General features: G+C 45.3%; 1 protein-coding gene across 1 annotated transcript; it reads left to right on the top strand.

Annotated features, from left to right (window-relative positions):
* The first annotated feature begins 2,151 nt into the window (after positions 1–2,151).
* Positions 2,152–25,395, top strand: PPME1 (protein phosphatase methylesterase 1). The gene is made up of 13 exons (XM_006028071.3): positions 2,152–2,463; positions 6,334–6,426; positions 8,515–8,572; positions 9,216–9,267; positions 12,578–12,732; positions 13,422–13,512; positions 13,970–14,035; positions 14,842–14,968; positions 15,850–15,979; positions 16,801–16,845; positions 17,740–17,804; positions 19,422–19,489; positions 20,350–25,395. Exons 1-13 carry the CDS (start codon positions 2,356–2,358, stop codon positions 20,366–20,368), a joined length of 1,077 nt encoding a protein of 358 aa, XP_006028133.1. The 5' UTR covers positions 2,152–2,355; the 3' UTR covers positions 20,369–25,395.
* Positions 25,396–26,291: the final 896 nt, after the last annotated feature.

The following is a 26,291-nucleotide window of genomic DNA, read 5'->3' as shown; positions in this document are numbered from 1 at the left end:
AAAAGTTTTTCTGGTACATTTAAAGTAAAACTACTCAGGCGTAGTTTAGTTTGGCTTGCCACAAATTGAAGTGCTGTGTCCGTGGATTCGTTGCATGCAAACACGAAAGCACTCAAATACGTAATGAGCCTCTTTTCCCACCAGATGGCGCTGCAACTTTTTGGTAGTTCACCCCTTTGAATTGCTTCTGTTTTTTTTCTTCCCCCTTGTGTCGTTTGCCAGCTCCCTGCTTCCACAGCTGTGTGGCAGGGCACGGGTGGGGAACCCTGGGCTGGGGGGCCAGTGCTGGACTATCCCGCTCTCCTGTAATGCCAGCTGGGAACCAGGCTTAATTGTTTCAAAAACCTAGTGCATGCAAACACTGATGTGACGCCCCAAAATAAACTAGCATAAATTTTGTAAACCTATTTAATTTAATGAGGATTAAACCTGGTGGTGTGTACAGCCACCCATACAAAGTACCTCTGTGAAGTTCCTTCACCTATGCTGTTGAGGTGAGACAACTTGATTTTACTTTGCTATTCTTGGATGCACTTATGCTGCATGTGTGATAACGCTTCCAGTAGCATGAGGGGGGCAGTTTGTGGAGCTCTTATTGATAGGTTTAGTTAGACAGACATTTGGCTGGGATGGTTTAGTCAGGGATGAGACTGCCTTGGGCAGGGGGCTGGGCTAGATGACCCCGTGAGGTCTCTTCCAGCTCCGATTCTGTACTACACACCATGCACTGATCAAATTTCCCACACTTCCATGTATCAAAATATGTAACGCTTTCCATTCCCCTGTCAGAGCAATTCTCTCAGTGCTGAGATGTACTATTAGAAAACATAACTCCACAACCTTTCTGAATTTTGTAGCACCCCAAGGTGATAGTTACTGAGATGGATCTAAATTCAGAAAAGTTTTGGAGGGGGACCTTGAGTCTTAAAATGGAGAATTGCTGATCTATCTGGTGCCACTTAAGGACGGTGGGGGCACCCTTCTGTGCCCTTCTCTTTCAACTCTCTGCCCCTTCCTGGCCACTGGTCTGCATCTTGGGGGACAGGGGCAGGCCCCACTATTGAGGCGCCTTCTGCAGGGTCTCTCGCTCCAGTGAGCACCCATGTGGCTCCTCCTGCCAGCCCGGGAGAATGGCAGGAGCGAAGGGGATGAGCTGGGCTGCAAACTGCAGTTCTGTCTGTGCATCTGCCTGCTTCCAGTAGAGCACATTGTTGGGGTTATGAACTGGGAGGGGGTGGCATAGGGGCTGCCTGGGTGCAGGGGAAGGCGGCAGCAGCAGCAGTGGCGGCCAGCAACCCTGGAGTATCTGAGGCAGGCACAGGGTGCCAGACAGAGGGAGGAGAGCATTTACCCCCTCCCTCACACACGGATCTCGCAGCATGCTTCCATCACTCTCATGTCACAGCCTCTGGGACTCCCTGCCTTTGCAGCACCCTACTGCACCCAGCATTTGTATGCAAGGTCTGTTTGCACGCACATCCAAGTGTTTTTTTTTTTTCAGTTCTTGCAGTGGATTCCAGGAAACCTGTGTTTTAATAACAAAAAAAAAAACTTCCTTTCTGTAAAGTACCCTCCTGGGGATTTAACTGTTCTGTTCCCCATCATGCTAATAGGTAGGTGAGTCCCTGCAAGCCTCACTATATTTAGCTTTCTCTCTCTAGTTTCTGCACTCACTGCTCAGCCACAGTGAAACTTGTGTTCTGCTTTCAGATAATCCTCTCTGGGACTAACTGCACAATAAAACAGGAGGAGCTGGTTGTTAGCTCTGCTCTTAGCTGTTGATTTTTTTTTTAATTAGATACTGAATCTCTTCATGCACAAACCATGCTAGATTACTGACCTTGCTGAGTAGTTGCAACTTTGCCATTCAAGGTAGCGGCATCAAGTTGATGTTCAGTTCCACCTTTTAATCATGGCATAAAATTAGGACCGCATATTACTGTGTGTCAGCAGTGGAGCTCCAACTGATGTTGGTGGCAAACTTAAAAGCAAGATCAAGGCTAGAGTATGACCTCTCTGTAGTAACTAAAGTCCTTGGCTTTATCAAGTGCTGTTCAGTGTTGCTTATTGGGAAAATTATTCTCATAGTTGCAGCCTCCACACTTTCTTCTCTGTTTCCTTGTTGTTTGCTCAAAAATTTGAAGGGAGGGGGGAAAAAAAGGATCAGCTAATAACTATGGACCTGTAAAAGCTGTGGCTACGGGGGAATTAGTTATAAAGTATACTTCGCTTTCTGTCTTAAACTGCTTGGTAGTATAACTGTGCCTTATTAAATGTGTGTAGCCATGACCTTTTGAGGCTTTCAGAGAAACATTTTAAAATGCCTGCTCTAATTTAAAAAAAAAAAAAAAAAAAATGTTATTTTTCAGCCCTGGAAGGAAGCGAGACTTTTCCCCAGTGCCGTGGAGCCAGTATTTTGAATCTATGGAAGACGTGGTGGTTGAAAATGAAACTGGCAAGGATATATCCTTTTTCAGGCTGAGTGCTTTTCAGTGTCCATGTCTAGTGGTATTATATATGCTGGAGCTTATCAAAGAGGGTGCTTTTTAAAAAAAACAAATAAAACCCCCATTGATTGTTCTCCTTCTGCTTCTTATTTGCATTGATCATTTTCATCATCTGAGGTAACAGCTAATGTGCCAGCTCTCAGTATATCTAGTAAGGCTGCCCTCTTGCTGCTGGTTTCTTATTTTGGTAGAGGATATAAAACAGTGTCTGCAGAGCCTGGGTAATACAGTACCTGAATGCACTAGCTTTTCATCTCTTGAAGCTCTGGAGTCGAATCCCAATATGCAAAAACGAGTTAATGATCAGTTCAGTTCTTGGTGATGAGGTGACCGTTCCTAATGCGGGTAGGTCCACATCAGCCTAGTTCACCACCTCTTAGTATGGTTAATACTGTTCAGCCCAGGCTGTGATGGGATCAAAGAGGAGTTGCAGCAGAGCTGCATGAGAGAAGTGTATTCAGCATATTTCTGGTCTAGGACAATAGAGGCCAGGCATGTGAGGCTCTCCGTTTCATTAGCTCCAAATGTCCCTGGGCAAATCATTTCCCTGTCATGAAGGGAAACTGTACTCTTCTTGCCCTCTGGCACAATCACTTTATAGGCGAGTGATTCCTCTGCGTGATTTGGGAACAAGAGAGAGATTGCCGTTTCTAGAAAGAGAAGGAATTCAGGTATGGATTGAGAGGTTCTTGGACTTCCTCTGCGCACTCCTGGAATAATGATCCTCTCTGGGGCTCCAGATATCTAAAGGCCGCTTGAGATGCTTGGGTTGCTGTATTCTTGGAGCCCCTTGCCCTATTCTGCTGCCTACTCTGTACAGAACTGGCTGGCTCGAGGCTCTCCAATGAAAGCCAAGAAGTTAATTGGGCCAACTCTTAAATAAATCCCTTGAGCCATTCAGCTTCTGTGGAAACCTTCCAAAAGGAAGAGTATAAAAACATGGCTAGTTTTTTGGCCTAGAAACAAGGACCCCTGAGTTCTTTTTATCTGTTCTGGGGATAATATCCCTCTCTCATGGACTCTAGTAAGCAACTAGATCATGAAGATTGGTAAAGATCTTCAAGGGCCTAGAGTGAGAGATGCTGTTGACATACAAAGTAGTGTTTCTTCAAATTGGACTTTAAAAATTAGCTTCATTTAAATGTTTCTCAAGATAAGGATTTAAATTACATAGCCATGTCCTTTAAACAGCTGCATATTTTTATGCATATATACATTAGATGCGAAGTAAGAAAGAGAAGCAAATCCTTTCCAAACTGATTCAAAGCCAAATTTTAATTCAGAGCCTTCATGAATTTGTTCTGTAGTGCCAGAAATGTGCATGGTGCTTTAGAGTAATAAAATGTATCATTCTGAAATCCGCTCACCTAACTTATTCATGGGCAGATCTAGGTTTTTGAAAAAAAGGAGGTGTAGATTGTATGGTGCCTCATTACATATAACAACACACATTTTTTCTTCAGCTAAAAAGAAACTAGAAACTTTGCCAATAAGCCAGGGTCCCAAGGCTATATTATTCAGTTTAAGGCTGAAGCAAAAACAAATGTAACTTTATTGGAATGTGCATTATCTATGTGGCTATTTCATAAGTCCTGTATAAAATAAACAAGGTAAAAAGTAATCAAAAGCTGTTGTTTCATTAGTCTTGCAGTCATTAGCATTAAATGTACATGTCTCTTTCAGGTTCATAAAACAAAATTTAGCCTCCTTGAGCATTTTGGCAGTGCATCCAGTATTTCACTAGAAGTTATTTCCACACCTGAGCTGATATTCACCTGAGTTAAGATTTCCATGCATGAATTAATGCTTTTAGCTAGAATTTAAAAACAGTCTGCAGAGCTTTGAAATGAGCTACTTTACCTGGAGGAGCTAACAGACAGCAGAATTGCAGAAGAAAGGATAGCTTGATTAGTGGAACATCCAGACTCTTAAAAAAGGAGGCAAGGTCATTAACATTTATGGAATGAATAGTTTTGGAGACTGTGCAAACTCCTGGATACGAGCTAATCTTATTGCCTTGAAAGGGTTTGTCTGCTCTGGTGTGTGATATCTAGTAATGGCAAAATGTGTTCAATGAAAGAAAAGTTGGTCCCAGCAGTGCCCTGAGCATTCCCAGGTTTTACCTTCAGTGTTTCTTCTTATGAACATGCTTTCTTTGATATGCAATTATTGTTTCTGTGGGAAGGATGACATTGAATCAGGATACAAGGAATACCATCATTTCTTACATAAACGCACACCTTTTCTTGAAATTCAGCCCCTCTCAAATTAAGGTGCGTGTATTGGACAGGGAATGTGATGTTCTGCCCAGGATAGAAGCACCCTGTTCTGATTCTTTCTCCACAGTGCAGCAAGTGTTGCATTACTAAAGAGGCAGCTGAGGGAGTCCTTTGATTTAATGGCTCATTGTTCTTTATTCCACATATATTAACAATCATCTCTTCTGTTAATAGTCTGGATGTTCCACTAATCTAGCTAACCTTTCTTAGGGCATTTTTACTGTCTGCTCCTGGTCTCTCTCCTCCTGTTTCACAGGCCTGGAAACGCTATAATTCTATGTTGAAAAAAGGTAAATTCATAAAAAAATTACAGTTTGAAGAGTCCTCAGGAGGCCACATCTAGTCCAACCCCCTGCTCAAAGCAGGACTATCCGCAACTATCTCATCCCAGCCAAGACTTTGTCTACCTGGGTCTTAAAACCTTCCAAGGATGGAGATTCTGCAATCTCTCTGGGGAGCCTGTTCCAGTGCTTTACTACTCTCCTCATGGGAGTTTTTCCTAACATCCAACCTCAACTTCTCTTGCTGCAGCTTGAGCCCATTGCTCCTTGTCCTGTCATCTGCCCCCACTGAGTACAGTCCAGCTCCATCCTCTTTGCAACCCCACTTCAATCCCCCCTCAGTCTTTTCTTCCACAGACTAAATAAGCCCAGTTCCCTCAGCCTCTCCTCACAGGTCACGTGCCCCAGCCCCCAAACCATTTATGTTGCCCTCCACTGGACTCTCTCCAATTTCTCCGCATCCTTTTGGGGAGTGGGAAAGGGGGCGCAAACTGGACACAGTACTCCAGGTGTAGCCTCACCAGTGCCAAATAGGGGGGAAGAATCACTTCCCTTGATCTGCTGGCAACGCTCCTACTAATGCAGCCCAGTATGCTGTTAGCCTTCTTGGCAACAAACGCTGTTGGCCCCTATTTATTTTATTATTCACTGTAACCCCCTCTTCTGCAGGGCTGCTGCTTAGCCAGTTGGTCCATCCTGTACAGGTGCATGGGATTGTTTTGTTCTAAGTGCAGGAATTTGCACTTGTCCTTATTGAACCTCATGAGATTGCTTTTGATCCAATTCTCCAATTTGTCAAGGTCTTTTTGAATCCTAGCCCTACCTGTAGATCATAGATCAGTCCATAGAAACCAGTCTCCAGCAGCAGGTAGGGTTTCAGCTTTAGTTAAGTAGGGAAGGGAGGGTCAGTCAACTGAAGATTAGGCTTTGTCCCTGCCCTATGCAGCCATAACTCTGGAAGAATATTTTTTGTTTTTTATTCTGCCTCTCAAAAACCGTGTGTGTTATATTCATGTTGTACATGAGAGTGTACAATATAATAGATTCTGAAGTGGGGAGATGGGTGATGAAGGAGAAGCAATTTTACAATGATGAATGATACAGTGTGAAGTGGGTTAAACTTTATCTTCAGTGGGTTTTCACAGACATGACTAAAGCTGAGCAAAAGGCAGAGTTGGGGGTCTTTGTCCACAGGTGGTAATGAAGTGCTGCCATTCATTGTTTCAAGTAATTTTGTTACAGACCATGGTCCTTAACTGTTCATACACTTTTCGAATTTACAAAAGTGGATCGGAGGGCCCGGTCTTGCTCCTGTTGCATGGAGGAGGCCATTCTGCACTCTCCTGGGCTGTGTTTACAGTAAGTCGCTGAACGTAGAAATGTAATGTACCAATGCTGTGTCTCCATCCAGGAAGGACCAAAAAAGATGACTCCCTGTTCAGCAGAACAAACCTAATTCATAACGATCTCTCTTTATCCTGTTATCTGCTGCTGTGCTTGACTTAAAGGGCTGGGAATCCTTATCACCGTTAGCAAGTATTAGGTGAGAACTGAGCCAGCAATCTCCAGCAGTTATGACTGGAACTTACTCAACACCCATCACACTTCTGACCTGGGGTATCAGGATCTTGCCGGTCATCATCTAGCCAATTTATTGTGGCCTTTCCACAAGCAATGAGAAGACATGACCAAATGTAATCCCTGTCTGTGAAGTTTTAAGTTTCCTTTTTTTTTTTTTTTTTTTTTCCCCATCTTGAAACTTTCTTTGATGACCAGTTATGACCAGGCTGGAATGTGACCCAGAAGGACATTAAGAAACCCTGAAAGAAAGGACTTGGGGTTGTTGGTCAGAGCAGGTTTTGTGGCCTAACTTCATGCTCCTTTTCTTTTATATGGTTTCACACCAGGGTTCCAGACTGATCTCAAATCATAGAAAATGAGGGTTAGAAGGGACCTCAGGAGGTCACATTTAGTCTAACCCCTGCTCAAAGCAGGACTAGCCTCAATTAGATCATCCCAGCCAAGACTTTGTCAAGCTGGGCCTTAAAAACCTCCAAGGATGGAGAGTCCACCACCTCTAGGTAACTTGATCCAGTGCTCCACCATCCTAGTGAGACAGGTTGGTTTTTTTTTCCTAATCTCCAACCTAAATCTCCCTTGCTGCAACTTGAATGATCTAAATCATTGGCTTTTGGCTCTGGCAATTCTTTAGACAGTGGTACTTGTGGTCACTTTTAATATCGAGTGGGCCAGAGGAAAGGAAACAAGATTCCTTAATCAGAAGGAGCTCATTTCCGAGAACAGTCTCACGGCCTGCTAGGACCTGTCTCTACATCAGAGAGAGGGTGGGATTCTCCTCTTCAAGTCTTACAAAGCAGCAGTCTCTAACCTTTTCAGGCTGCAGGTTGGCACAGTCCAGCTCAGGTCAGAGGAAGGCTGGTGCTAGGATCTGGCCACCACTGTGGCATCTTCCTATGGCTGCATGGGGAGAGTGGTTGCGGAACCCAGCCCATTACCAAACACTGCCAACACCCCACGTGCACGAGCTAGTTCGCAGGATGCCAATTCCTAAGACTGACTGCCATAAGGTCTGAAGCAGTAAATCCACGCAACTCACAGTTCCTCCCATCAGTTCGGAGGCTCTTTCGCTGTCCTTTCTGCTAAGAATTTTTCAGCGAATGTTACCAGTCAGTCAGTAATTGATTTTTCCAACACAAATGCTTTCTTTTCAGCACAGAATGCTGCTTAATCACCATGATGCCTGAAATAACTTATGTAAATATAGACGTCAGGAACAAGTAATGAGACATAATCTTATTGCAGTCTGGAGTTGCTTTAAAAAGCATCATTGTTTGTTACTATTCGAAAAGGGAGGGGTGAGGGGATACGTAATTTTGTGGATTTCAGCATTACTGTAAAATTCCATTCTTTTAAAGTGAAGTGACTCTGCTGCAAAGCAGCTGTTACATCTTTTTACCTACTGTGAAGCTGAGGCTAATTTTGGAACCAGTAGTGGTTTTGCAAGGAGAGGGGTGTGCCTCATGCTATTATTGTGTTTTACGCTCTTATTACGGATCTGAAAACAAGGTCTACTGGGAGACATGATTTCTTGTTTGTCCAGTTTACAGTGTAGTGCTGCTGTTGATGATCTATTGAGTGATGTTAAAAAAAGAAAAAACCCCCCCTCAAACTGGTGGTTTTTGCTAACATCGGAAGCGCTTCTACCAAATATTGGTGCTTCACTTTTTCCCTCCATTGTCTTGCTGTAGCTTGTCCAAGTCTGTTTCAGGAATTTTACTGACACTGAATTTTTTTTATCACCCCATCTTTGCTTCTCTTGTGTTAAATTATTTAATGTTTTTGAAGATTTTTTCTCAATGAGGTGTCACTTATAATCTTTGTCTCACTTATAATCTTGCAATTTATAATCTTTGTCCCTTCTTGCAGTCTGCGATCATTAACAGGATTCAGTGTAGGATTGTGGCTTTAGATCTCAGAGGTCATGGTAAGTTAGTTCAATCTAAAAATCAAATTTGTGTTCCAGTATATTTTTATTTATTTTGTTTTTATATTTGCATTTACATTAAAACAGATTAATTTCCTCTCCCCCATCTCTGTCAAATTAATGGTTGCTTGAAAAATCATCATGCAAACATGGCTAGGGCAGATTGGGGGAGGGAGGACTGACTGGACCCCAAAAACAGGTTCAGTAAGAAATCTAGGAACTGATGTCATGCCTCACGTAGGCATGGAGATGCCATGGCCCTGCATGCAGTGCTCTTGTCTGATTCTTTGTGCACACTGTGATCATCGGGGTCTGATATTTCCTGGTGGGGTGGGAGATGTTTGTGAACAATTCACAGCATATGGAACTACAGTGTTTCCACAGTCGTAAAATCAGTTGCTAATAGATGGCCTTCACGTGGGTAAAAGTTGCTGTTCCCCTAACTTAAAGTATTAGGGTTCATGAAACTATCCATGTTGACTCTGAAGAGGTAATATAAAATGCTATTAGTTTACCTGGCTAATATATACAGAAAAGCTTTAAACTTTACCCTGCTGTTTCAGTAAGTTGTGAGGAGGCTGAAGGTTGGTTGGTTGGTTTGTAAATCACGTCTCTTTATCTTTTTGTTGGTTTTGTTTTGCAGGCGAAACCAAAGTCCGGAATCCTGAAGACCTGTCTGCAGAAACAATGGCGAAGTATGGAAAGTCACATATTTATCATAGCCTTTTGCTTATTGGCTTCTCCCAAATCTTTGCTTTCCTCTTTTTTTTTGCTCTGTCTCATCTAGTTTTTATCCACCTTTGACTTCTCTTTTATGAAGAGATGTTTTGCTGCAGTCGCGTAAGGAAGACCTAGAATTTAAATGCAGTTTTGCATTGCATTCTAATTTACCCCTCTTTTAGATGTTTCTACCTCTTCCGTTTTGGAAGATTTAAGTAAAAACAGTTTGGCCAGACATTGTATTCATAACTCCAGCAGTTGACAATGGATACTTCAGATTTGATGTGTTTTATAGATCTTGCGGCTCTGAAAAGTCCTTGGATGGCTTAAAAGTTATTAATGTTTAAGATTTGCAGTGCAGTAAGCTTATATTAGCAGTTTTCTAATTAGTTTACAGGCTCCCTCAGTTAAAGCTAATCAGCAATTTGGTATTGTTGTTTACTCATTAACATTTTTTCCATCTCTTTCCATTAAAAACACACACAATGCTGAGTTATATCAGCTAAGGATCTTGCTTTTATATAGCCCTACTTTATATACTGTCTGGGTGTACTGTGCATAACTTAAACTAAAGAGAAAAACACTTGTCACTTTGAATAATGCTTTTTGATTCATCGTAATGTGGGTTGGTTTTCTTTCCCTTGGGTGAAGGTTGAGTATGACTCATGGCCTATCCAGAACCATTGCATCAAGAAAATATATAATGCAGAAAATGATACTTACAGGCACAGAGAAAGCTGATTAATCAAACTAGTGACTTGCTTTTGAATGCAAACCCATCTTTGGATAAGCTATAAGAAAAGCAATTTCCTACCCCTCAAAATACTGTATAATACCCACGTTTAGTGGGGAGAGATTCTCCTAACTACTGCTGAAGGACATTGTAACTGTCTCTGTCTCTCACGGTTTGTTCCAAGGAGGCCATCTGTGAAATATGTGTTGACTTATTGTTCACCTTATTGCTGCTGCTTATAACTCATCAGCTTCTGAGGTGTGTGCTAGTGTCCTGAGGAGATGCCATATGTAGTGATCATTTTTCAGATCTGGAGCAGCGCTTACATAGAAACAAATAGGCTTCCCCTTTAGTTTTAAACATGCCTCGCCTCCTAGAAATGGATTGGAAAGCTATCTGCATTCACCTTTTAAATTTCAGTGCCAACTTTTCTGTTTCATAATCCTTAAATAACTTTTTGTTCATACCTTAAATCAGCATCAGTGCTGGACATGGAGAGAAGACTAATAAATCAGTCTTGCTTGTTGGTATTTTATGCATTAGACGCAACTGGACTTCCAGATCCTCTGGCAAATACTTTCAGCCAAGATGGCCGCTTTTCACTGCTTTTATTTGAATTGTAGTTTCCAAGAAATTCTTTGCTGTTCTTGTGAACAATAATTTATTATTGATTGAATAATAAATAATAATATTATAATATACAGTAATATTATTGTATTGCACTTGCAGGGACTCGCATAACTACAATGACAAGTACAGTGTAAGAATGTTGATAAAGGGCCTTTGCAGATGTCACATTTATAGCACCATTAATGTGTTAATTAAGCCATGCATTGCAACAGGACATGCATTCAGAGAATTTTTGACCCAATAAAATCACAAACCACCCACATTTCAAGAAGAATGTAGACAGTTTGGAAAGAATCCAGCACGGAGCAGTGCAAATATCTTGGGGGGGCTTGGAAGGCAAGACTTATGAAGAAAGTTTGAAAGAACTTGGATTACTTAGTTTGTAGAGGAGAAGACTGAGAGGGAATTTGATCACAGTTTTCAAATACCTGAAGGGTGATGACAGAGAGGTTGGGGATGGGTTTTTCTCCGTAGCATAAGGGACAGGACTAGGGAGTAGTGGTCTCCAGATGTAGCAGGAGAAATGAAGATTGGAAATTAGGAGGAACTTTCTGACTTTGAGGGTAGTGAAGTATTGGAGCAGGTTGACTAGAGGAGCTGTGGAATCTCCATCCTTGGAAACTTTCAAGACCAAGTTGGACAGACACTTGCCTGGGGTGGTTTAGTCAAAGAAGGCTGATCCTACTTCGAGCAGGGGGCTGGGCTAGATGACCTGGTGAGGTATCTTTCAGCCCTACTTTCCTATGGTCCGAAGATGTTCCACATTAAAATGTAGAACATATTTGTGGATGGCTTGTATGGTGCCTTTAATTGAATACATGGCATGTGTCCTAGATGTGGGCTACCTTAGCCAATGCTGACAGTCAACTGATTGTTCACGCTGGGTCAGGACAACCTCGGGTCTAGAATTGGCCCGCTGTCAGCATCAGGCCAAGACAGCCCTGGGTCATGGGACTGTTGTCAGCCTGATCTCTGGGGAGTGGGTGCCCTGTGCCTGATCTTGCTGCCCAGCTGAGCTTCAGGATTGGGCACAAGCTAGCCCCAGGGTCTGGATCACAGTTGCACCTGGCCTGATCCATGGGATTAGGCCAGAGGCAACCCGAGGTCCCAGTCTGACCCTGGCAGTCGCACCATTGGGAACTGAAGTATTTTATGCCCCATCCCAAACATTTGCATGTCTTGCCATACATATGTGGCATGTCAGGACATGCAGTTTTAGGGATGGGGCATAAAAGTCTTCTGATCCCAATTGCATCATTATTTTAATGTCTGCCAGGGGCCTAAGACAGTGTACTAGGTATTTTCTGGGAGTGGTATAAAGCCAGTGTGCCTGTCCCAAACAGCCTACACTCCAGAAAGAAATAATTTTTTGCCTCTCTCCTGCATTCCCAATCTGTCGGCCCTGAGGTCAGGGTTGGATTGTCTCATTGATCGAGGTTCTGAGCAGAATGCCCTCTTTCTGACCCTGATTTATTCTTTTATGCAGGAAAATGCATCATGTTTCCCTTTCTGGGTCCTTTTGTGTTTCAAACCCTTGGAACTGAATGGCTTAGTCTACTGTCACCTGTCAAGGCATTTAGGCAGGCCCTTGGTTATTAAGGAAAACAGTGAGTTCACTCTTAAGCTTGTGCTTGAGTGATTGCCCCCCCTCCCATACGGTGTCTGAATAGAAAGTGTGCATGATAAGATAGCAGGCTTCTGTCTCAATTAACGTTGGATTAGACGATCAAACCAAAAAGTAAAAGAGTAGCATACAAAGAATATCACCGAGGGGAAAAAACTAGACTATGAAAACAGGGTTCAGAGTAAGGGTTTTTAGGTAGTATTTTTCCGTTCTATTCCCGTACTCCTGCTACAAATCTGCCTCAGAAATGTATCAGAGAGAAAAAAAAGCAATGTTCTTTTTCCTCTTATTTTTCTAGAGATATTGGAAACGTGGTGGAAGCTATGTATGGAGATCTGCCTCCTCCAATCATGCTAATTGGGCACAGCATGGGTGGAGCCATTGCCGTACACACAGCAGCATCCAATTTGGTGCCAAGTTTATTGGGCCTTTGCATGATTGACGTAGTGGAAGGTAAGTTTGCATACCCTTAGGCAGTGTCTTCTGCAGTGGTCTGTCTTCTTTCCTTAACTGCATCAGTGAGTGTAAAAAACCTTGTCTTGTTAAGCATATGAAGGGTTTTTCTTCTCTCCAGTGGCTATCCATCTTCAGTGTTAAATAATTACTATAGCCTAGTCCTCTCTTTTTAGTTTTTATAGGTGGAATTTTTCCATTTGATTTTATTTGTTGTGATTGCATTGCAACATCCATTCTTGAAGCTGGATCATGGGTAGGTAGAAATCAGAATACCCTGTCATTGCATTATCATTACTGTTCAGGGCCTGGGATATTAGACCCAGTCAGTATGACATGTTAACCTCCTAATGGCAGCAGCCAAAGACATGAACCCTGATGCTTTTAAAGCTAACAGAGATTCTGCTTCTAGAGTTATTATGTATGTGGCCTATTAAGAATGGGGATGAGGGAAACCAACTAAGAAGTTTCCTGAACTGGAAACCAGATATGTGAAAGATGGTGTAGAGCAGTTGTGCATAGCCTGGAAATGCAAGATGAACGGTCTTAAGTTATCATAAATCCTCACATTTGTCACAGCACCCTCCTACCCACAATTGACTCTGTGTCATAAAAGGGCTTTTGAGAACCCTTGAAAGGATGTTCTCAAACAGTCTGTTTACTTGAAATCAAGATGTACTTGTTTTTAGGTACAGCCATGGACGCGCTGAACAGCATGCAGAATTTTTTGAGGAGTCGTCCCAAAACATTCAAGTCGCTTGAGAACGCAATTGAATGGAGGTAATGTGCCTGGTTGTGTTCAGACCTCCTCTTTATTGTGCTGTCAGTTCTGCAGCTGCTCTTGAAGGGAAGGGGTGGTCTTCTGAGTGAGAAGACATTGGATTGGAGCTTAGGAGACCTGGGTTTTCTGCCTGACTACCAGCACAGTACGCCCCTCTATAAAGTGGGTATAATAATATTTCCCTACCTTCTGAGACAGTGTGTGAAGGTGAATTAATTTATGTTTATGAGGTGCTTCTATCACAGTGATATGTGAATTGTAAAAGTAGATAGCTGATTTTATGCCTTAACTCTAGCCCCATGGGCAACATTCAAAAGGATTGCTGGTGGGATGAACTGGAGAAATTATCTGAGCTGTTTCTTGTATTACTGGGTGTGGTGATAGACTGATGCATAATAATGTTACACCACATTTAGCCCCTGATGCATGGTAACTTTTTTCGCTTCTTTTTCTTAGTGTGAAAAGTGGACAGATCAGAAATCTCGAATCTGCCAGAGTTTCTATGGTTGGCCAAGTCAAACAGTAGGTTCTGCCTTAAGAAAACCTGAAGGATTGTTTTTCTTTTTTTGTTATGATCTCAACTTTATAACAGGCTATAAATATGCTGAAAAATGACTTATCTTTATTTTAGTAAATGCCAGCTTCTCCTTTTGACACAGCAGGCTCTAGTTAGTAGTGATAGGAACACTAAACAATTCACAGCCATCAAAGGTCCCACGACAGTTCAGTAAAGTTCTAGCCAGAAATCCATTCTGATAAAATGTTATTACCCATCGAGGATATTTAAAAAAATTGTTCTAGCTACTGTTTGTGCTTGTGGCATATTTGCATTTGGCATGTTACCAGGGCAGAGCAGTTTACTCATGCAAAGCTATGTTTAAACAAACACTGTTATTTGGATACCCCTTCCGAAATTTGACCTCTGAATTCTTTCTGCCAATTCAACTAAGTGCAGCCTTTTTACTTCCCATTTTACTGCTGGTCTGTACTGTGAAATGCTTGTCTGTTGCTTTCTGGATATGGGGGGTTTTTTTGGTAGTGATTAATCTGTTTTCTGCATTGTAACCAATGATGCTTACAAAAGGAATTAGATGTGTCCAGTGTGATTTTTTTTTTTTTTTTTTTATCCGACTGTGTTATAAGGAAGCTGATTTTGCTTGCATGACTTGACCCCTACCCCCATCTTTACCTGACTGATTCTCAGGTCAGCCATGTCCCCTGGCTCAGCGGTGTACTTTCTGTATCTTACTGGTGTGGCTCATTTCTCTTAAAATCCTTAGTCTTTTTCAAAACAGAAAAATGCTCAGTTTCTGCTCCTGTTTTACCAGGTGTGAAGGGGCTGCCAGTCCCGAGGGCCCCAAAACCATAGTGGAGGGGATAATAGAGGAGGAGGAGGAGGAAGATGAGGAAGGAGGAGGATCTGTTAATAAACGGAAGAAGGAAGATGACACAGAGGTACGCATTTCTCTCTTTATACTTGAATATAATTCACATCTTTGTTTGTCTCCATCTTAAGGATATCTGGACACTATAGGGAGCAAGAAGACAACCATGGGGGTCAGCCAAGAGCGTGCCCTCCAGGGGGACATACAGAAGTTATCCCCAAAAGAGTAACTAGCCTTACTGTAAACAGAAGCAACTGCAGTGACATTTTGGCTTGTACCAGGGCTTTTACTTTGTCTTGCTCTTGTGCAGTTGATTACACCTTGAGTTATCCCTTGATGGTATTTCCAGATATTCATGGGCTTGGTCCAGAAGAGGACTTCTCTCCTGAAGGAGGAAGGTTCCTAACAACCTGTTTTAAAGAGTTGCTCATGCTTTGTCTCAACTGTATTTCTGCATCTTATAAAGGCCTCACTGTTCCTCACAGGGGAATTTGGACCACCAAGATCTAATCATCCTAGTCCATTGGGTGAAACCATTTTACAGGGTATTACAGCTTTGCACCAGGTGCCCGTATCTCGCCCAGGCTTTGTTGAGGGACAGGTCCCAGAGTTGTGCATGTGTATCTCATTTCTAGTACAAAACAGACCTGGAAGCTCCAGGCTCCCCTTGCTTTCTGCATTAGAGGCAACATGCACGGACTTCTTGCTCGTTTCCCCAGTTAACATGCTGCAGCTGTATTGTGGAGGAAGCACGCTTAGGAATGAGAGAGGCCAGTCGGTGATGCTGTCCCATTAGCCTCACTTGTGGTGGACAAGCCAATGTTAGCTGTCAGCATTTGTCTCAGTGCTCACTTTTTTTTTTTTTCCCTAGAGGGCACTCAGCTACATTTATTCTGCACAGGTTGCTGTCAGTGGAATGCTAACACTGAGCTCTTTGCGTTTCCCCTGCAGACTAAGAAGGAGCACCCGTACACATGGCGAATTGAACTGTCGAAAACAGAAAAGTACTGGGATGGGTGGTTTAGGGGATTATCCAACCTCTTCCTCGGTTGTCCTACTCCAAAGCTGTTGCTTTTAGCAGGTAGGTGCCTCCCTCTTTCAAGTGAGTGAGAGCTGCTTTATTTGAAATGTGGTTTAAAACAGGGCTGTCCTGCTGGCATGCAGCCTGTGAGGGGTTAACTTGCAGCCTCTGGGCTCCTGGTATGGGGTGTGGGGAGGGGATTTGGGTCCCCAGCCCCTCTGGAAGTATGGACAGCCCTGGTTTGAAGTAATCATTCCCTGTGGCTGCGTTCAGCTGTTTAGAGGAGAGAAGGGTGAACCTGTAGGTAAAACTCTGGCCTAGGGGTAGTTGGCCTAGCTTCTATTCTGGCCTCTCTACGTTCCTGGAGAGACCTTGGAAAAGTCCATTGAGACCTTTTGTTTCTCTCTTTACAACGTACAAGGGGAGACTTATTTATACCAGATGCTCTGGCCTCCAGGAAGGTGGTTTGGTTGTATGTTTAAGGTAATGTTTCAGAACAGGACTGAAGCACAGCTTGTTGCCCAGGGCCCAGTACTAGTATCTTTTTTTACTGTAGATCAGGGCTGGATTCAAACTTGTGGCCCAAAAGTGAAAGAGTCCACACTCAGTGGCCTGGGATAGGGAAGACTGAATCCAACCATGTTACGTGCCCTTTTTAGAGGTACGGCTGGAAGGGTGAATGAATGATCCCTCAGTCTCCAGCATGGATCCTCTCCTGTCCCTTTACTATCTATCCTGCTAAGCAGTGAAGTGTTCCAGTGGGTGCCAGCATGCTGTTTCCATCCCATTTTTCACACCAAACACCCTGTGCAAAACCTTAGAGCCTGACTAGACACGCTTTCCCTGGCTTCTGCCCAAAGCATTTGTTTGTTTTATTCCAGGCGTTGACAGGCTGGATAAAGACCTAACAATTGGACAGATGCAAGGTAAATACTGAGCAGTGCTGTAATGCTCTTTTGGATGATTGCTTGTTGCTGTGGCTGAAAACGTTAGGGAGGGTGTCTGGAACGATCCTCAACGGGAGCAGTCTGTATTGAGACAAATGAGTATTAACGAACTTAATTAACCCCCAGAGTACCAGTGCAGTCCCTAGTGATTGCATGCTAATGGGAGACAAAGGAGCTGAGATCTCTCTGGCAGGGCCGTCTCTTTTGCTCAGCTTTTAAATGTTTCAAATGATGAGGTTTCATTCCCCAGTCTTAGATCACAAAATGAGTGCTACATCCTGCCATTAGGAAGCTTTTGCTGATTCTTCTGTGTCATCCCATTGCTCCTACTTGATACCAGATGAAACTAATCCTCTCCTTCTCTGGTGCTGACGAAATGTCAGGTCATGGTTGACTGTCAGCTCAAGTCCCCAATCACTGGCTTCTTTGGAACTCTGGTACTGGAAGATCATGGCATGGTAGGTCTGACGGTCGCCTTCCTCCTAGGAAGGTGGAACCACCTTCAATTCAAAGTGCTCAGAGATAATTAGTTACCTTCCTGCTCCCTGGAGAGCGTTCTAGTTTGATCATGCAGGATCTATGAATGAAGAAGCCAGTTCTTGCCCCATAGTGAAACTGCCCACTCTGTACATCTTGCTGTTCGACATCTGATGTCAAATGCAACTTCCCCCAGCAGGTAGATGCACACAGCGAGGCTTAGTTATAAAGTATTTAACTATATAGATGGAACATTCATAAAAGCATAGAGTGTTTTCAATCCCAGCATGGGATGTATATGGGCTTCTGTATTCCCATGTAGCATCTACCTGAGTTGCTGCCAGTGAGGAATGAGTCCAGTTAAAAGCAGCTCCCCTGACTTTCTTTGTTCTGTAGGAAAGTTTCAGATGCAAGTTCTCCCCCAGTGCGGCCATGCAGTCCACGAGGATGCTCCGGACAAGGTGAGCTCCAAAGCCCTGCAAGCCATCTTGGCTCTGGCACTTTCTAGTTTGGTGCAAAAGGGGTCTGTTGCTTTTATGCAGCTGACATCCTGTTACTTGGATCATTGCTCCTCAGCCTCTAGGCACTCTCCACAACTCTTCTGAATTTAGCAGTGCCATGGTTGAGAATCACTGCACTGGAATCTGAATTCAGAAAATTTATGGGAGCAACTTTGAGGCTAAAAATGTTGAGAACTACTGATCTGGCTGATGTCAGGTGAAGGTGGTGGGGCAGTACCTCACTCCGCTTTGCCCCACTCTCTTCACCCTCTGCCTTCCCCTGGCCTGAGGGCACAAAGGTGGCACCTGCTACTGAAGTTGCTCCTCTGGATATTGTCAGCTGGTATGTGGAGCCATCTACCTCTGTGTCCCTTTCCTCTGGCCCCAGGAGCATGGGATGAGCCAGGCTGAAAGACATGGCCCTGTGTCTGCCCCCACCCACGGCTGAACATGCAGTTAGGAGTCCTAGGAGGGTGAGTCCCCAGAGGAGTAGCCATGGGTGCCTCTGGTTTGCAGGAGGCTGGGGCAGGTGCGCAGCGCTGGATACAGGAAGGAGGGGGCTTACCTCACACATGGGCCAAACACTGTGGCACCCTTACAGGGATCTTGAGAAACACCAGTTGAGAATCACTTGCATAGATTTTCAAGGCTACACCATAACTGCCAGGGAGCCTGCTTATTCACATGGCACTTTTGGCTGCTTTTCAGAGATGAGATGGTCAAAGACACTTTTTCTTAGAGACCCAGGTCCCACCTACACTACAGCTGTAGCTGTGTCAAGGCCAAAGGGTGGCGGGACTGACTACAGTATATAGTAGCTAGGGTGTGACGTGATCATAGGCTTTTCCCCTCCCTTGGCTCTTTTATCTTCCCCCGCCCCAGCCCTCACCGCCTCCAGTGCAGGCTTCTGCTCTTAGCATTGGTTGTCAGGTGATCAAAGCTGGGTGGTTCGTGTTTTTGGAGAAGCCGATATAAATAGTATCAGCAGTTGTGGGGTTTTTTTTATACTGCCAAAGCACAGTGGCTCTTTGGTATCCTGCTTACATGGTGCTGTGGGATAGTGGCCAGAGCGCACAGTTCCAAGCTCACCTCTACCACTGCCTTCCCACATGGCCTTGATTCATTTAACTTCTGTGTGCCCCAGTCTGCCCCGTTCCCGCTCACAATGAGATGTTTGGAAGAAGCATCATTATTAAAGTGCAAACTAAAGGCCATGTATTATTACTACCATCAATCTGATGCCCTCAGTTGCTGCTTAAAGGCATGCTGATTTAACTAACAATTCTGCCTGACTCTACCTGCTGGAGAGAGAAATCATGCCATAGGATTACTGACACGAAAGGAGATGGTGAAAACTGTTCTGTTTTCCATTGTATTTGACCGCATAGGGCTGTATAGTCAGTGCCTCTGTCTTCGTGGTCTAATACAGTAATTTCCATTCTCTTCTGTGTGGCAGTTCTGTACAGAAATGTTGGAAAAACTGTTTACAGAAAGAAGCCTGATTTGGCAGGTGACTTGTGTGTGGAACAGCTAGAGCTTCAAGTTGAGTGAACTGTGACCTCTTTCCCCCACCTTCAGGTTGCTGAAGCTGTCGCAACTTTCTTGATCCGGCACAGGTTTACAGAACCAATCGGTGGATTCCAGTGGTAAGGATCTGTGGGGGTTGGGGCTGTGCAGTCTTCTTCCTTTCCCCTACTGGAAGTCTTGCTTTTTCTGTGTACACTTTGGCACAGCAGAGGACTGAGATCGAGGTGACGGGAAGTAAGAGTTGGCCAAGAGCTTTTATGTAACGCTGCAAGCAGTATGTAAACCTACAGCCTACAGCTTAAACCACAGGTGGTGCTGTATGGATGTGAAAATTCCTTTGTCTCAACTTTTCATCTACTAAATTATTAATTGGACTAACAGAGCATTTAATGTTGGAGGTGAGGGAAGCTACAAGCCTGACCAAGTCTTGCGTAGTGAGGAAGCATATCCCCATCACTGTATCTGGGCCCCATCATTTGCCTCCTTTCAAGGTGCTTGATCTGGTGGAGAATGTCTCCAAAATGCCACTCTGGTGTTTGCTATTAATCACGGCAGGACATGATTTGCTGCGTGTGTCCTCTGGTAGGCAACCCTAGCAAAAACACCTCATTAAGAGTCAAAGCTGCCTATTTTGCTTCTTAAACTTATGCTCTGTTCCTTATAGTAATCTCATTTCCTTCTCCCCGCCATGAATTGCCAGAAAGCAAGGCAATTTTTTTTTTTTTTTTTTGCCAGGGTGATGGATGTGAGAAATGGGTAAATTGCTACACTTACAGCAGTTCATAGCTGCCAGCTATATAGAGCAGGGTAAAACCAGTGACAGAGCACTGCATATCAGAGCAATGTTTCCTGTGTAGATCCAGTGTACATGATAGATCCTTTGTGTTCATTTTACACTCACTTGTGAGTGATTTTGGTGGGGTGGATCTTGAGGTCTGGGATTTAATGCTTTACTGTTCTTCTCTCCTTTCCCTCCCAGCGTGTTTCCTGCCTGTTAATACCCCGACATTCTCCAGCACTGAGCTCCGTTGTAAATAAACTGCACCAGAGGCCACTGTGACGTATCCATACCCTTTCCATCCACCCAGTTCAGCAATGATGAGAAATTGGTGTGAGATTCATTCTGTAGAACTAGTTTCTCCGAGGCGTGTCAATGGCTAGGAGTGTCCTTGCCAGGAGGCAGCTCATACCCAAGACCTTGCGAGGCGTGTTCTGTCTCTGGGAAGTGGGCTGCGCTCTGCTGCTGCAAGGAAAGGTGACCTGACATCCCAATTGGTACAGCACCTCTCTTCATGAACTCTCAGGCTTTGTTGAACAGTCACGTTGAAATGCGCCCTGGGATGGCTTTGGTTTTATGTGGGCAGACCTTGAAGGGTGTCGCATCAAATCCAAAGGCTTCCCACATTCCTCTGGAGCCATCACTGAAATGCCCCCTTGGATGGCTTTGGTTTTGTTTCCTTTTTAAGCATGTAAAGAGCCAGCTTCTTCAAGAGCTGAGGGTTTCCTTTTACCAAGGCCAGTCTTAAGATAAAGATGGGGGTGGGGGTGTCGATTGGACTGAGTCTCCCTTCCTTTTGAGTACTGCAAGCAGCACTGTGGATGTGGGACCTTGACGACCCCACCTCCCTCTGCACTTTCATTTCACTCCTAGATTCTCTGGGGAAGGAAATGGCTTCTGTAACTCATTCTCTGACAGCCACTCATGGAGCAGTGGCTGTGGGCTGCTTTATATATAGGGGAAGGCAAAACAGGACCAGTAATTTGTGATCTGTCACGGACAGACTAAAACCCGTTTTCTGCCTGAGGAGTTTCTGTTTTGTTACTGCATGTGACTGAGCAGAGGCTGGGGCCCTAGGCACCTTCTGGAGGAGAAGATGCAGAGGGGGCAGTGGATGGGCTGCTGAGCTGGGGCTGGGGGGTTAAATCACACTGCCACTCTGCTGCTGGAGCCTGAGCAGCTGTTTGCCATGTGTGCGTGCATGTGTGGCCCTGCAGAGTGTGTTGTGGGGGAATCGCTCTTTGCTGGATGGTCATTAGCATACATCAGTCCGCTTCTGTGTTTCCTTTGTAAATGCAGTAGCTGAACAGAGCACTTGTCTTCCAGGTGCAGAGTGGCCCGGATTGGCTTGAATTCTTCTCTTCTCGGAAATCCCTCTTGGAAGCAATAGACATGGGGTACCAGGAGCCTTTTGTCACATGGGCGTCCTTGGGCTAATAAGAGAGGTCATTGATCCTTAACCCTTTCATGCTGGGGGGGCAAACACTCTTCCAGTGACACTGTACAGCAGTGTAAATCTATTGATGCCCTCTGTAATAGCTGGCTGCCAATGTTTCCTGGGATGAGAACCATAATAAACCCTTTTGCATTTGTAAGATGCTGGTCAGGGCAGGTGGCTCGAAGAGCAGGTAGCACTCAGTGGAGCGTGGGAGGACTTCTGCTCCCTTCCTCCCACTGGCTGTGTGAGCACTGGACTCATTAGCTGTGCCCTCACTGGGCCCCCTGCACACATCTGAGCACAAAATCTCTGGACTTGAAGCTGGGCTGTCCCATTCCAGCTGGGCTCTGCATTTTCTGCATACTTCAGCTGTTTAGGCTCAGGTACTAAAGAAGCAATTTTGAACTCCCTGTCTTGGCGTCCCTCCCCCCCAGTGCTGGCTACACAGTTCTGCTTGGTTAGTAACACCCCCCAGCCTGGTCCATTCTGATTTTGGCTCCTCGGGAGTATCGTGGTTACCCATCACTTGGAATCTGTTTCAGCTAAAAAGCAAGCTTTCCTTTCACCTATGCCTGTAGCTCAGTCTTGCAAGATTCTCTTCAGAGGGCTATAGTTGCCCAGTCCTTGGCAAGGGTAGGAAGTAAAGCCATTGCCATGGGGTGCTGACCAGAGGTCTTGACTCACGAAGCCCGTGCCTGATTGCAAGCTTGCAAACAGTCTGGTTCATGCATGTGCCCAGATACCTTGTGGAATCTGGTCCTGGGTGATTACAGCAGCCACAGTCAGGGAACCCCACATTCGACCTCTAGTGCTGGCCTTTCCACTCAAGCTTTTGAGAAGACAAAATCCCTTCCATTTAGCCCTTCCCTTAGGCACCACATGAGAAGCGAGTGACTTTGTCTCCAAGCACTGTGCCATTGACTCCCAGAAGTATTGTTTGTTGTTGCATCCTGACCGTAGTGATGAAAAATAAATACTTCCCAGCCTCTTGTGGAGCTCTCCAAGCTCTGACTTGCGGCAGTGCACGTCCTCGCTGGCATCTGAACCAAGCTGATGAAAAACAGACTCCTGCCTTCATCACTGTGGCATGGGGGTGGGTTATTTTTTGAAGATTTGGGAGAACTCAATGAATTCTTGTGAGCCTGCTGCGGCACGAAGAAACCTTGCTGCGATTTTCTTAGTGACATTCTGCAATAAGCCGTAAATGCGTCACTACTACAGATGGAGGTGTATTGTGATCAGATAAAAATGCAAACTGCAGGGAAAAATACTGCACAGTGACAAAAGGAAAACAGGTCTCTCGGCTGGGAAGCTGATTAAACGGGGAGGGGGATCAGGGAAATCCCTCTCACCTGCAGTCTTGCACTCACAACAATGATTCCAATTCCTGTATTAACAGCAGGTATCAGAGGATGGGTATGCTGATGAAAAGTACCATTTTTACATTGCATTTTTTCTTAAGCAGTCTCCCTTGTCTCTCCAACTAGTGTTAGATAAAACATCAATAAAACATTTAACAAAGGAAAAATTGGCTTGTGGGAAGCAGAAGATAGGGGGTCTGGTTAATTTAATATTTTTTTTTCCGAAGTCAAACTTTAATAAATCAAGACCAATTTTGCCAACTCCCAGGTTCCTTGAACCAAATTGAAGAGGCTAAGTGACATGTTGGTCCCCGTATCACTGGACCGATTAAACAAGTCATCCTGCTCTTGCAGCAAGGTGCAGTTTTGTTTTGTTCCTGAGAATACAGAGCTCGATGGAGCTCACTTGTACAATGTGCAGCAGTCACTTTAATCTGGCGTTTGGAAATACTGGCGTTTTATGAAAGCTGAACCTCCCGTTGATGTTGTTTGTTGCTTGTTGAATTGCGTTGCCGTATGACGCTTGCTGTTCTGTTCAAGGCTTATCTCTGCCTTTTCCACTCAACCTGGCCTGGTCACCCACTTCGACACCATGGAAGGGGATCAGACCTGAGCCAGCTCAAATGTTCCTGTCCATTGTACTGTTCTGGGCGGCTTTTATAAGAATCGAGTGCCACAGTGCAGATCTAGAGCACAGCGGCATGCAGTGACCATGCAGACTGCTAGCAGGAGGACCAGCAAAGCAGGTCAGACTTGCTTTAAGTATGGCCTGTTTGGGGAATACTGGCAGTGGTAATTGCCATGGCTCCAGGAGCAGCAGCAATTAACACTGCTACTGATTTTCTGGACCCGTAGCAAGCTCCACATGCCGTACTGGGCACATGCACCCAGATGAGCTCTAGCCACAGCAGGTTTGCATTTGCTTTTGCTTTGCAAAGCTGAGCTCAACTCGGAAAGCTAAGGGGCTGGCTCGGGGGTGCCAACCCTGCCAACCCCCTGGTTTTGCCAATGATGCCTGTGTTAGCGGGAGCGAAATTGCTGCTGTCTGCTCTCTGTTTGGCCCCTGGGAACTGACCCAGTTCTTTGTCCCTTTCCTGCATCAAGTTGAGAACCTCAGTAGTTGGGCTAAGAGTTGAACTGGGGCATTACAGAATAATCTGCCCCCTTACCCCCTTCTGGGTCACCCCAGGGTGGCATTGGAGCACAGTATCCTGGCAGGATGGGGAATGCTTGTCCCTGTGCTAGTCTGCATGCTTTTGACACCCCCCGAGCAGAGCAGCAGGATCAGGAATTGCCATTTGAGGCTGCTCTGGTTCATTGGAGCATGCAGTGAGCACGTCCTCTGGTGACATCACTGCTCCTGTGGCTTTAAATAGATGCTTTTAGAGATCGGAGGAAAGCACCAAGTGAATTCAGGGGTGGGAAAGAATTGAACCAATGCACGTGCTGAATCCTGCCCACAGACTGACTGGGGGGCGGGGAGGGGGGCGATCAGCACGTTGCTTCTTGCTTTGGTCCACTGTCTCCTTACACTGTTTCTAATGCGAATCAAAAAGCTCTGGGGGAGAGGGCTGCAGATTCTCAAAAGCATCGAACCCTAAACACCCTCCCCATAGTGTTCAGGTGGCTCTGAGCACTCCTGATGATCTGGTACTTTGGTGTTTGCTTCACATAAGGCCAAAATGAGCATAGGTTTGTCAGGGATGATTGTGACCTCTTGGGCTTGCCATGGCCTACCCCATCCATCTCCCTGAGCCGGGTGCCCCGCTGTTGAGCCACAGCTGCCCCTCTTCTGCACACCAAGCTGCCTCTCTCGGTGGGATCTCCCACCTGGTCTGAGCTTTTCGCCATTCCCCAGCACGGTTTACACTGCCTGTGTAGCCCCCCAGCCTGCGGGACACTTAGCTCGTGGCTATTCTGATGAACCCGAGTGTCAAGTGCATGCGGTTGAGAGTAGGAGTAGATCTCTGCCCTCTTATCACGTACTGTAATTTGAAAAGGAAACCGTGTATGTATATGTATGTGTGTATATATATACATACATATATAGTATATATATCTACTGATTTCCCCTGAGGCTGTGCTCAGCGCCCTCTTTGTCCCTGTACCAGCTTCGTTCTGTTAGGATCTTGTTCGGTGTCCATTCCTGCGGCGTACCAACAATAAAGCACTTGTGAAAAGCCCTCAGGCACCACCTCCTCCTTTCCCTCGAGCCGTCGGATTTTCGTCTCTGTGTCCACGGCCGAAGAGGCGGCGGACATGCCCCTGTGCGCAGCCTCTCGTGGCTCATAACCAACCTGCTGGATCTTTTCTTCGTGACCCCTGGGCGTCTCTTGTGTTCTCCGATGTTCTGAGTTTCCTTCTCTCTCCAGGATCCAGCGGGGCAGGGATGCATCTGGGAGGGAAATAGATTTTTCTGCATAATTTGTGCTTCCCTTCCCCCCCCCCCCCCCCCCGCTTCCCCCCCCCCCCCCCCCCCCCCCCTGATTGTTCATGCCGCCTGTATAGAAACATCTGAAAGTAATAAACATGGCTCTCTGGCTGTTAATAATCTGGGCTGCGATATGTTGACTGGTCTGTCTCCCGCCTCCAGTCCAAGCGATCATGAGCGGTGCTGAGCTCAGGCTGCTAAGTGGTTAGCCCATTTCACAGGTAAGGGCAAGGTGCTGAGAGCCCGACTGCGGCGGGGGAGCAAAGAACAGCCCTGAATTCTGCCACTTACTGGTGTGGGTGGACAAGGATGAAGTCTAGACTCGGGGAAGGTGAAACGTGCTTGCTGGATCTAGCAGCAAACACTAAAATTTATACACAATGAAGAGAGGCCAGAGTTAGTAGTGCTCGGCTACCAAGGGACCCCGGCTGGACCCCGTGCGAATGACTTCTGCGGTTCCTGGCATGTCCTCCTTTCAGAGTGAGCAGCTCCTAGGAGCGCTTGTACGCCATGTCATCACTCGGGATGCTCATTGCTAAGACAGCTGGAGCCACATCCCTTGTGCTGCCGTAAGGTGAGCTGCCTCGATCCTTTCACAGTAAACGAGAGATTGTCCCAGGGGATTGTGGGAAGGGACTGGAGGACCGACACCACCCCGATTTAGCTTGCATCCTTTCTGACAAGTGACTCAAAAGAGCCAGGTTCATGTGGACTGAAAGTACCGTCAGACTCGGCTGATAGTAGGTATGGTTGTAGGACGAGCACCCTTTTAAGACTCCCTTATCTGGCGTCCGGCTCTCATATAAATTCACCTGCCACCCAGGGCAACGTGCAGCCGTGCTCTTTGCTTGTGGCGTTGCTCTGATACCTGTTTGAATAGAAATATGTAGTAGGCCAGCTTGGAATTGCCCTT

Source organism: Alligator sinensis, unplaced genomic scaffold, assembly GCF_000455745.1.
Source record: "Alligator sinensis unplaced genomic scaffold, ASM45574v1 scaffold594_1, whole genome shotgun sequence".
Classification (NCBI taxonomy): Eukaryota; Metazoa; Chordata; order Crocodylia; family Alligatoridae; genus Alligator; species Alligator sinensis.
Note: the sequence above shows the minus strand (reverse complement) of the source record. Positions and strands in the feature narration are given on the sequence as shown.

Coding starts and splice junctions, on each gene's coding strand:
- PPME1 (XM_006028071.3), top strand. CDS start 2,356: ATGTTATTTTTCAGCCCTGGAAGGAAGCGAGACTTTTCCCCAGTGCCG. Junction 9,268..12,577: donor TCTGCAGAAACAATGGCGAA/GTATGGAAAGTC, acceptor TTATTTTTCTAG/AGATATTGGAAACGTGGTGG. Junction 16,846..17,739: donor AACAATTGGACAGATGCAAG/GTAAATACTGAG, acceptor TTTGTTCTGTAG/GAAAGTTTCAGATGCAAGTT.